Source organism: Nycticebus coucang, chromosome 20 (assembly GCF_027406575.1).
Source record: "Nycticebus coucang isolate mNycCou1 chromosome 20, mNycCou1.pri, whole genome shotgun sequence".
Lineage (NCBI taxonomy): Eukaryota > Metazoa > Chordata > Mammalia > Primates > Lorisidae > Nycticebus > Nycticebus coucang.
Genome location: NC_069799.1, coordinates 51,716,758 through 51,729,203, shown reverse-complemented (window position 1 = coordinate 51,729,203; position 12,446 = coordinate 51,716,758). Strand labels below are relative to the sequence as shown.

Sequence of the window (12,446 nt, the reverse complement as noted above, 5' to 3'; positions counted from 1 at the left end):
ATATATTATATTCAATGTCCCCTGCCCTCTTTTGAGATGACAATAAGGACAAAAAGAAGGGGCTGAAATAGGGGCTAAATTCCCCCATCAGCCTCTGAGGCACACACATTCAAGAAACCCCAGGGCTCGAAATCAAAGATCTACCATGGCTGGTGCTTTTCAAACTCAAATGTGCTGACAATCTCCTGTCCTATTGAAATGCAGATTCTGGATGGCGCCAGTGGCTCAAGGAGAAGAGCAACAGCCCCAAATACCGGAGGTGGTGGCCAAAATCTGCCAAAAAAAAAAAAAAAAAAAATGAAATGCAGTTTCTGCTCCAGCAGGTCTGCAGAGGCCCAAGACTCCGCATTTCTTTTTTTTTTTTTCCTTTTTTTTTTTTTATTAAATCATAACTGTATACATTGATATGATCATGGGGCATCATACACTCGCTTCATAGACCATTTGACACATTTTTATCACAGTGGTTAACATAGCCTTTCTGGCGTTATCTCAGTTACTGTGCCAAAACATTTACATTCTACATTACAGGGGTATTTGCGAAACTTGGTAAATGTAGACTCCGCATTTCTAACAGGTTGCTGAGTGCTGCCTGAGGCATGCACTGGCCTGTGAACTATACATTCTGAGTGGCCAGGGCCTCGGCCTCACCCATAGCAGGCTACTCACGGTCACCAACCTGCTTGCTTTCCCCAGTTGTTGGGCCCCTGGCCACATCGGCCTTTCCTCATCTTCTGTAGTCTGGGAGACTCAACTTAATCTTCAAGGTCCTCCTCAATGTCACCTCCCAAGGCTACTCCATGTTCCCCAGGCAGAAGTAATCATGCTCCATCCCCTATCATCACCTGGCCCTATCTGCTGACACTTTACCCCTCTCTCACTCTGCTCAAGCCACACAGCGGCCCCCACAGGTACTGGAACATACTAGGTCAGCAGGAGCCTCAGGGGTTTTGAAGACTAACTTCTCTTCCTGAGATGCTCAACCCTCAGATGTTCTCATCTCTAGGCTTTTTAACTTACTTATTCCCTTGCCTAAAGTCATCTTTTTTTCTGAGTCTTGCTTTGTTGCCCTGAGTACAGTAGTGTCATCATAACTCACTGCATCCTCCAGTCTCAGCCTAAGTAGACTACAGGCACCTGTCACCACACCAGCTAATTTTTCTATTTTTAGTAGTGACAGGGTCTCACTCTTGTGCAGACTGGTCTCAAACTCAAAGTCTTCTCCAGTAATAAGGCCTATACTCTACCTACCCTGTTTAATACCCTCCAATCCCAGCATTCCTGACATTCTAGTTGTGTTTGTGTATTTGTGTTTATATGTTTTATGTGTACATCCCCCCAATTATGACTGGTTTGAAGCCAGCGTCTGCAATATATTCATTTTGCATCCAAAACATCTTGCAGTATCTATTTTTTTTAAAGGTGAACTATCAAGTCAATAGCTGACAACTTGCAACTAATGAATGTGAATTAGATTTTTGACACCTCAAACAATCTAGACACCTCAAACAATCTAATCTCTAGTGAAGGTGTTAAAGATGCAATAAATAAGATGGCAAAATAGATACAGAAAGAAAACCAAGTGCGTAGGGATAATTCCAAAGTGACATTCACAACGCAAAAATACATGAAGGGTGCCAAAAGTAAAATGGTGACATTATACTATGAACCAGGATAAAGTAACCACTAATTTAACATACTAATCTAATAATTTTCTATGTTTTATCATTTAAAATATTTTAAAAAATAACAGCTAACTGTATTAACATATACTAGGCTTCTTTTTTTTTTTGACACAGAGCCTCAAGCTGTTGCCCTGGGTAGAGTGCTGTAGTGTCACAGCTCACAGCAACCTCCAACTCCTGGGCTTAAGAGATTCTCCTGCCTCCTCCTCCCAAGTAGCTGGGACTACAGGTGCCCGCCACAATGCCCGGCTATTTTTTGGTTGCAACCATCATTGTTGCTTGGCGGGCCGGGCTGGATTAGAACCCGCCAGCTCAGGTGTGTGTGGCTGGCGCCTTAGCCACTTGAGCCACAGGGGCCACGCCTATACTAGGCATTTTTTAACTACTAACTTCTCGAAGCACATAACAGACTTCCAAATTAGGTATTATTATTATCTCCTTTTATAAACAACAAACTGAGAGGTGAAATAACTTAAGGTCACACAACCAAACAATGCGGTTCCAAAGCTCTAGCTCTTAAGCCCTGTCCCCAGGTAGGTGAAAAACTATAGACTGACTTAAAATTGAATGGCTTATCTTTAGGTTTAGCTACCATTTTAAAACTTTCTACGGCATGTTTCATAAATAACTCACATATGTATTTGTTCTCTCCCTGCATGCCTGGCCATAAACAATGATTTTCCTTTCTAAAAAGAAGAAAATAGTGTTTTCAAACAGTTTCTTCCCATGGTAATAGCTAATGTTCTGTCCATCCAAAAATAATTTTAAGACTAAGAAAAGGAAAGATAAGACAGAAATGAGTAAATCCTAGGCCTAGCCCAGGCAACATGGCTCAGTGCTCAAGGTACAGGTTTGAATCCTACAAAGTTCTAGGTGTTGTGACCTCAGAAATAATGATTCAATCCATGCACATCCCTCCCATGTAGTTTTCTTCCTTAATGCTGTGTGCTCCCCCTCATTTCCCACCACTCTTATCCTTGGGAGGATTCTTGACTGGACTCCACAAATCTCCAAATGGTCCACGGATAGAATTCAAGGACCTTGGTAGAATAATCCCGAATTCAGTAATTTCACTTATTCATTAAAAGGCATTATTCTGAGAAGGGGTCTGTAGCCTTCACTAGACTGCCATAGAGGTCCAAAGTACAAAAAAATAAAGTAAATGTGGATAAAAGCAGATCTAGGGAAACAAATCTGAGTAACTACAATAAGGGTGAGAATGGAAAGGAAAAAAATGCAATCAAGGAAAAACTGTAGGTATTCCTAAACAAAGTAGTATCTTTCACTTTCCTTCTTCTTAACTTTCTAAAAAGCAAGCTGCCTCTACTTCCACTCACTCCTTAAATCTTTTGAACTTTCACATCAACTACTCTTGCAAACTCTTGCAAAAAGTACAGCCACAAACCTCAAGCCCTTTGGAGCATCTAATTCCACCAGCCTCCTTGTGAGTTTTTTCCTACTTTCCTCCTCCTTCATCCTTCCCACAAAGTCAAGCTTCTCAAGTATCCCAGGGTCTCTGTCAGAGATCTAATTCACCCACATGGCTTCAACCACCAATTCTGTATGGAAAAATCTTAGTTCCCTACTGCAACCCCAACCTGGCTTATCCCACCTTCCCAGCGTCTCATGTGGTACTGTAACAGGAAGATCCACCTGCCATCTGCTACGATTCAAGATTTCTTAAACCGAAATTGCTTGTGTCCCTTTCCAACAACACACAATTCCTTCTCCTAACTTCTCTAGTCCATCCTAAGGTCACCATTCTTCCAAGGACTCATCACATACAGTCGGGGGGAAAACCCTGAATATTTCTTTTTACTTGTAAAGTTATTTCTTTCCCCAGCCTTGTGCAGCCTACAGACCAGTAGCATCACCTGGAAAGTGTGATAAAATGCAGAGAATCAGTCTCTCCCCCTCCATACCTGCTGAATCTACATTTTTACAGCGTTCCCTTGGGAAATTCATGTGCACATTAATTTTGAGAAGCACTGGTCTGATGCTTTTAATATGTTACCAGATTAGCTGCAACCAAATTTTATTGTATTTAGGCATCATTTAAGCGAATTCCTATGGTGTGATAATTACAGTGCCAGGCCTTAAATATATCATCTCATTTAACCCTCACAATAACCTTGTGAGGAAATCCTCATCTCTATTTCAGGAATGCATATGTTCAGGTTTAAGAGACTTACTGGCTGTTCAAAGAGGCTATAATTGCTGAAGTCAGGATTTGAACCTCATCTATCTGACCACAAATCATTTTACCAAATTCCATTCAATTCCAAAATTTGTATTTCAAAGAGTATATTGGCAAAATTAATTATTCTAGTTGACTGTATTTCCTAATCAACTTAAAGTAGATTTGGCTGGTTTATTGCAATTCTTACTGGCCATCTTTCTAAAGGCACAGGAGATCATCTTGCCTAGAGAAGACAGATCACCCACCTACCATGAGGCATTATTTGCATACTAAAGTTTCATGAAGCATTTACTACTCAGATTAACTAAAGTTCACATAAACGAAGAAGAAAATGTACTCTGTTCTCCAGACATAAGCCCAAGTTTTAGGGAGAAGGAACTACTTCCCAAATAATACATTTTGTGCATATCTGCTTGGCATGCTTCTTTCCTCTGAAAAGTAAAATGAAGAAAAAAGTAGTTTGAGACTAGTTCTTGATTGAAAGATTAGTTGGGTTCCATTCAATGAATTTCACCTAATGTTTATTTTAAGGCAATTAGCTCACTGTGGTCTATTCACTTAATTTCACTTCATAGTCATTCATATCATTTTGAACCAAACTTCCTTCTTTTTTGGGGGGGGGAGGGGGGCAGGGCTGGGTTAAACCTGCCACTCTGGCATATGGGGCCCAGCACCCTACTCCTTTGAACCACAGGCACCACTTCCCCCCCCCCTTTTTTTTTTTGAGACAGAGGTCTCACTATGTCACTCTCAGTAGAGTGCCGTGGCCTGGCGTTACAGCTCACAGCAACCTCCAACTCTTGGGCTCAAGCAATTCTCTTGCCTCAGCCTCCCTCATAGCTAGAACTACAGGTGCCCACCACAATGCCCAGGTATTTTGTTGTTGTTGTTGTTGTCATTGTTGTTTAGCAGGCCTAGGCCATATTAGAACCCACCAGCTCCAGTGCATGTGGCTGACACCCTAACCACTGAGTTACATGCACCCACCCATAAATAGCTTTCTAAATACTATATCTAAAAGGCCCACATTTCACTGGGCATAAAAACCATTTAGAAATCTATTTAAAACAACTCTCAGCTTATAACATTCAACACACTCCACACACTATTAAAATATCATTTTAACATGCTTACTGCTAATCATTTTTAGTGTAATTCCAAATGTAACAAGACAAAACTGCCTTCTTAAGGCATCTTTTCCTTTATGTATTCAATTATATTCACTGCTTAAAATACTTAAAATAAAAATTGGCACTGATCCATTCACTGATGGGTATTTTAAGTTAGAAAGCAGTAACATATCAAATTAACCACACAATAACAGGCTTATTCCCAATGTTGAGCATTGTCTAAATCAAGATTTCCACAATGGACTTAAAAATTTTCACCTTAATTGCAAGTTGTTACATTTCAATCAAATAGACTTTGACTTAATAGACTGCAATGCAGTTCAACTACAATCAATATAACAAACTCTAGTTCACAGTCTCTTAAAAATCACCATAGATTTCCTTTCCCTCTAGCCAAGGCCTTGAAAATTCCCCCAAATGCTGCCATAATTGCAAGGTTATAAGGTTATAATGCCACTTTTATTATATACTATTAGTATTCTACAAATCCTAGTATAAGGTTATGCACCTAATTAGACCGTAAAAACAGCTGAATCTTGAGTTAGAAAAAAACTTGGAAATCATCCAGTCCAACAACCTTACTTTACAGATGTGAAGAAAAACTGGTTAGCATGCCCAAGGTCAACAGAGAAAGAACTGGAACACAGATCCAATGAGCAGCTGGATAGTATGTGGAAGATGCCCAATCCCCTTATAAGATGCCTCCAAGACAAAATAAATATGCAGTTTCCCTTTAGTGCTCCAAATTTGTGCTTATTTCTTTTTTTTTTTTGTAGAGACAGAGTTTCACTTTATGGCCCTTGGTAGAGTGCCGTGGCCTCACACAGCTCACAGCAACCTCCAACTCCTGGGCTTAAGCGATTCTCTTGCCTCAGCCTCCCGAGCAGCTGGGACTACAGGCGCCGGCCACAACGCCCGGCTATTTTTTTGTTGTTGTTGTTGTTGCAGTTCGGCCGGGGCCAGGTTTGAACCTGCCACCCTCGGTATATGGGGCCGGCGCCTTACCAACTGAGCCAAAGGCACCGCCCGTGATTATTTCTTAATATCCTTGTGACGAGTCCATACAAATTTTGAAAGCATAGAATTGCTATATTTATGACAGATCTTTTTGCATTAATTCGGATCACTTTAGAAATGTAGGGAAAGACTGATGTGAATTATCAGTTCCTTCTCTGTTTGGCTTTTTCAAATGTTCCCATTCACATGCAACACTATGCTTGCTTGTTCTTAATAGTGCTGACATATTTATTCTCACAATGTACTATAAATTTTGGCACACAGAAGTTCACATAAAATCAACCAGAAATATGGGCGGCACCTGTGGCTCAGTGAGTAGAGCGCTGGCCCCATATACTAAAGGTGGCAAGTTCAAACCCGGCCTGGCCAAACTGCAACAACAAAAAAAATAGCCGGGTGTTGTGTTGGGCGCCTGTCATCCCAGCTACTCGGGAGGCTGAGGCAAGAGAATCACCTAAGCCCAAGAGCTGGAGGTTGCTGTGAGCTGTGATGCCACATCACTCTACTGAGGGCAACAAAGTGAGACTCTGTCGCCAAAAAAAAAAAAAAAATCAACCAGAAATACACGGCAGCAGTGTTCAGATTTCATCTTTTAATATTCCTCCTTTTTTTTTTTTTTGGCCGGGGATGGGTTTGAGCCGGCCACCTCCAGTATATGGGTCCAGCACCCTACTCCTTTGAGCCACAGGCATTGCCCATTCCTCCATTCTTTTTTCAAAAATACTAAAGAAAATAAACATTTTGAAAAAGAAGGCTGTATGTAAATTAACCTCTCTTACATCAACTCAGAGCCTTCAAAATAAAGATACTTGGACAAAAATATGAGGCAATTTCCTACAGTAGCTGACACTGTATGGGTACAATGTGTATCTGTTGAATGAATTAACATGCTTACATTGTATACTATGCAAACTTCACTCTGGCTGTGTACACTTAGAATTGTTAAAATGTTTTTTTTTTTTTTTGGAGACAGAGTCTCAAGCTGTCGCCCTTGGTAGCATGCCTTGGCGTCATTGGCTGTAGCCCTTGGTAGAATGCCTTGGCGTCACAGCTCACAGCAACCTCAAACTCCTGGGCTTAAGTGATTCTCTTGCCTCAGCCTCTCAAATAGCTGGGACTACAGAAGCCCGCCACAAAACCTAGCTATTTTTTGGCTGCAGTTGTCACTGTTTGGCAGGTCCAGGCCAGATTTGAACACGCCAGCTCTGATGTACGTGGCTGGCGTGTCTTAGCCACTTGAGCTACAGGCACCACCCTTAAGTGATTTTCTTGCCTCAGCCTCCCAAGTAGCTGGGATTACAGGCGCCCGCCACAACACCCGGTGAAGCTAAAATGTTGACAGCAAAAGAAATAACACTAAATGTACTATCTACAAATCATATATATATATATATTTTTTTTTTTTTTTTGCCGGGGCTGGGTTTGAACCCACCACCTCTGGCATATGGGACCGGTGCCCTACTCCTTGAGCCACAGGCGCTGCCAAAAGAAACTTTTTTTTTTTGTAGAGACAGAGTTTCACTTTATGGCCCTCGTAGAGTGCCATGGCATCACACAGCTCACAGCAACCTCCAACTCCTGGGCTTAAGCGATTCTCTTACCTCAGCCTCCCAAGTAGCTGGGACTACAGGCGCCCGCCACAACACCCGGCTATTTTTTGTTGCTGTTGTTTCAGTTCGGCCAGGGCCGGGTTTGAACCCGCCACCCTCGGTATATGGGGCCCGCCCCATATATTATTTTTATAAGCCCCAAGCAGTTTCAAAATATTCCTATTTAGCAAGAACCTCTAAAACAAATGTAGCTATTAATAAAATATAAGGTAGCAACCGAAGTGATTACTGTAAAACATGCACAACTGCAAGACTCTCTAAAGTAAACAGGAATTCAGACTAATTCCCTGACAGCACCCTCTTTTTCAACAGTATGTTGTTGACACTACTTTACTAAACAAACTGCCCTGACCCAAACACCAGAACTCCAAAGGAGATAAAAACCACCCATAAATGAGTAAGCACTACAGTACACACATCCTACTTTTAAAATATAAGATCCTATTATATTGGGCGGCGCCTGTGGCTCAGTCGGTAAGGTGCCGGCCCCATATACCGAGGGTGGCGGGTTCAAACCCGGCCCCGGCCAAACTGCAACCAAAAAATAGCCGGGTGTTGTGGCGGGCGCCTGTAGTCCCAGCTGCTCGGGAGGCTGAGGCAAGAGAATCGCTTAAGCCCAAGAGTTGGAGGCTGCTGTGAGCTGTGTGAGGCCACGGCACTCTACCGAGGGCAATAAAGTGAAACTCTGTCTCTACAAAAAAAAAAAAAAAAAAATCCTATTATATTAATAAGGGACACACAGCTAATAACATAAATTATAAAAGAGCTTAACAGGAGTATACATAACTCTAGATTGAGGAGTTATTAACTTAGGAAAAAAACATTGCATTTTCTGTAGTAATACTTGGCGGAGGAGTTTTTGATGCAATAATGTAACGTATGCTGTTGTAACAGTTTTTAGTCCTAATAGATAAAGAACTTGTAGGAAGTTAAAATGAACTTCAATGGGTCAGGCATTCAACTACATAAAAATAATCACTTTTCAAATTTGTCAAAGGCAGTCACAACTCCAAGCAAATGCAAAGCAATCCTGATACCGTTCCGCCTTTTCCCCAGCTCTGCTTGGGAAAGAAAAATACAAAAGTGATGCCTTTGAGGCATTTTCAACAACTTTATTAAATTGAGAGTGTTCTTTTTTAAGAAAAAAATCAACATGGTTTTCTGTCACTTCTATGATGCTGAAAAGGACACAGACATCGTAGAAATCAAAAGCGCCGAGAGCAGACTTACACTTTTGCTCAGTTGCTGACTGCAGTGGGTAAGGTCATGGTCAAAATTCACAGGCTCATTTAAACTTTCATGGGTGAGCCAACAGCTCCTATCATGTTTCCTGATCCTATCCAAGTAGATTAAAACTGCAAGAGTTTCTCGCCGTAAGATCAGCGAGAGGCTATTTCAGACCCTCAAACCGCAGTCCGCATAGCCCGCAGCGGCGCATCTTCCACCAGCCCTGGCTAGGCGTTAAGCGAACCTTTCTTCCAAGCGCGCTCTTCCAACCTTTTAACCCCCCAAGGCGGCTGCAGTCACCGCAAGACCACCTCCTGTCCGCGCCTGCCGGGACCCCCTCCAACTGTCACCATCCCGGCCGCCCTTCCGCAGTCGGTGACTTCTGGCCGGCTCCCCAAAGTGGGGGGGGGAAGGGGGAGGCGTGGGGAGGAAGACTCCCCGCCAAGGGCTCCTCGGTCGGCACAGCGGCAGGGCGATACCGGAGCCGAGCAGAGGCAGATGCTCAGCACCAAAGCCTTATTTACATTAGCTTTTTCTTTGCCAAAAGCTTCCCTTGTGTCCAATAATATTGCCTTTAAAGGAAATGAAAGAACCTAAGCACTGAAGCTGCTGCCCCCCAAATCTTCTCGCTCTCCAGTCTCCCCAATATTCTCACCTCTGTCTCCTGAGGGAGGCTCCTGCCACGGACAGGTACACCTGCCCGCCGCCTGACCACACGGGCGCCCCCGCCACCCACCACAGAAGGGGCGCAATCGGCGGGACCCGGTCCCCAGCAGCCCCCGCTGGAGCTGACAGCGAGGCTGAGTCGTGCTCCGCACAAACTTCCCACTTCCCGTGCTGCGAGGACCGACCCATGGACAGACAGACGAGAGGAGGCACGGGCACCGGCCGTGGGGCTCAGATGCAGACAGGACCCCGCGTCCCGCGTCCGGCCCTGGATCCAGAGGCGCGACTGGCGTCCTGGCGGCCCAGAGGGGCGGGCGCGCTCTGCGGGGCTGGGGACACCGAGGCAGGCAAGCGGCCCCGGATGGCCAAGTGCCGGAGGGCCGGGCCCGGGACCGGCTCCCCGCCCTGCAGTAGAAGCAGTAGCAGCAGCCGGAGGAGGAAGGGAGCGAGGAGGAGGAGGAGCAGGAGGAAGGGGACTGCGCGCCGCAGCCGAGCCCTTACCGAGTGGTTTACCCCCCACATCAGGACGCTGAGCAGTGGGTCGCTGGCCCGAAACAGCTTCACTTTCTGCGCTACGAAGTGCTTCTTCTTGGTCTTGGTCTTGCTCGCCAGGACGGAGGACCCCAGGTTGCCGGGGGTCGCCATGGCCGCCGCCTCCGTCCCCTCCACCGCCGCGCTCCCGAGGCCGGGGACCCGCCCTCTACACACCGGCCCGGGGAGGCAGCCGCATCCCCCCGGCGGCGGCCCCGGCGCGCAGTGCCCCGCTCCGCCCGCCGCCGCCTCTTGCGCTCTCGGCTCGCTCCGCCGCTCGGCCCGCTCGGCCCGCTCGGCCCGGCTGGGGCGCAGGCTGCGCTCCGCTCGCGCCCGGCCCGGCTCCCGCGCCCGCCGCGGATCCGCGCTCAGCCCGCGGCTGGACCAGGCGCGCCGCGAGCGGCTTCCGCGTTGGGCGCCGGCGTCATGACGCAGGGGGCGGGCGGGAGAAGCGGCGCCACCGGGCGGGGCGCGGCTGCGGGACCGTTAGGCTGCGCCCTCCGGCTCCGTCTCCGGCTCGGGCGTCCCCCTCTGCTCCCACTCCAGCCCGGCCGCCCCGTGCGCAGGCGAGGAGGCCGCGGATGGGAGTGCGGCGCACGGAGCCAGGGCTCCAGCCCGGCATCCCCTCCCGCTCCCCGGGGAGGAAAGGGAACAGGATGGGGAGCGCGGGGAGGTAGGAGGAGTGGAGCCCGGGGGCGTCCATCCGGCGCAGGAGGGAGGCAGGGGAACCACCGCTCGCCCCTTGGAGAGTGAAGAGAGCTAGTGAGACGTGAAATGCTGCGTGGAGACCGGGGCTTCCCTGGCACCGCGCGAAAGGACTTGGGCATGTTGCCGCCCGCCTTCCAAAGTGGCGTTGAGATGAATTTCTTAACCCCTTTGTGCTTTTCAGACCCTGTATTTGGGCCTCCTCGCTCTCCCGGAATCATTCAGAAGGGACACTCCCACCTGATACCCTGTGCTGTCTTTCCCAGCCCACCCTCGCCCCTGGGACAGGGCCCGGAGTTCCCCATCAAGAGCCCTGGGCTTGACCAGGAGAACCATGCCCCGAACTGCACCTTCGACTTCGAATCCATCACTCTGTTCCTTGCCATCCCTTACTTTTTTTCAGGACACTCTTCGTCTTCCCTGGAACTCTGTGCATTGTCTTCATTCACGTGCACCTGAATTTAGCCCTTCTTATGTGGGCAGTACCAGGCCCACCTCAGGAAGGAGCCATTCCAAGTGTGCTAAAAACCTACTGCGCCCAAACCTTCCCCAAGATCATCACCCTGTGCTATGTACTTACCCCGACTCAGGCCACCCCAAATACTAAGTCCTCACTTCGTTGATAGGCGAAAAAGTTCCTTGGAAACTGGGACTTTAAGCATTAACAACATACAATGAAACCAGTTTTACCATAGGCTAAAATAAACAAGAGTTAAGTTCCTACAGCATATTCTAGCTAAGCATACACTTGCAAATAAAACACTTGTGATATTAAACATAGAAATACATGTGAGCTGGGCGGCGCCTGTGGCTCAGTGAGTAGGGCGCCGGCCCCATATGCCGAGGGTGGCGGGTTCAAACCCAGCCCCGGCCAAACTGCAACAAAAAAATAGCCGGGTGCTGTGGCGGGCACCTGTAGTCCCAGCTACTCGGGAGGCTGAGGCAAGAGAATCGCTTCAGCCCAGGAGCTGGAGGTTGCTGTGAGCTGTGTGATGCCACGGCACTCTACCAAGGGCCATAAAGTGAGATTCTGTCTCTACAAAAAAAAAAAAAAAAAAAGAAATACATGTGAGCTATACATACATTTAAGAAAGATTACGAAAAACAAGATAATGATTTACCCAATTTTTGGTGAATCAGTAAGTGACAGCAGTTGTGACTTAAATCAAGGAGTAAATGTTTGCAAAGTGAAAAACAGTTCGAAAGCACAGTTCAAAAGCAATAACAAATATGCTGGGATTCACTGAGCACTTTCCACGACGCTTCTTGTCATGCATTTATATGATTATTGTATACTTCACACATTTTTATTTTACAATCATGTGTTTCATTCATTCATTTTCCAACCCACTTATCCCACTATAGGGTCCTGGATAGCTAGAAGCCTATCTGAGTAGTTTAGGGTTCGAGGCGGAATCCAACCCCGGCCAGGTTGCCATCCCATCTCAGCATGTGCAAGCCCACATGCACACACACACACTCATTCACACTGGGACAATGTAGACACACCTGTGAACTGAATGTGCACATTCATGGGACAAGACAGGAGTACCCAGAGAAAACCCATGCAGATTTGGGGACAATGTGTAAACCTCACACAGGTAGGGGCCCTGGCACAATTTTTTCTTTTCTCATCAACATTTTAACAAAACGACGTTGAACAAAATGGCCTACT

At 46.4% G+C, this 12,446-nt stretch overlaps 1 protein-coding gene across 1 annotated transcript in view; it reads right to left on the bottom strand.

The window, feature by feature from the left end:
• PIP4K2A (phosphatidylinositol-5-phosphate 4-kinase type 2 alpha) overlaps positions 1–10,450 on the bottom strand; it is a 167,618-nt gene extending 157,168 nt beyond the window's left edge. Inside the window, exon 1 of the mRNA XM_053572382.1 lies at positions 10,037–10,450. Coding sequence (XP_053428357.1) covers positions 10,037–10,180 — 144 coding nt within the window. The 5' untranslated portion in view covers positions 10,181–10,450. The remainder of the gene's footprint in view (positions 1–10,036) is intronic.
• Between the last annotated feature and the right edge of the window lie 1,996 nt (positions 10,451–12,446).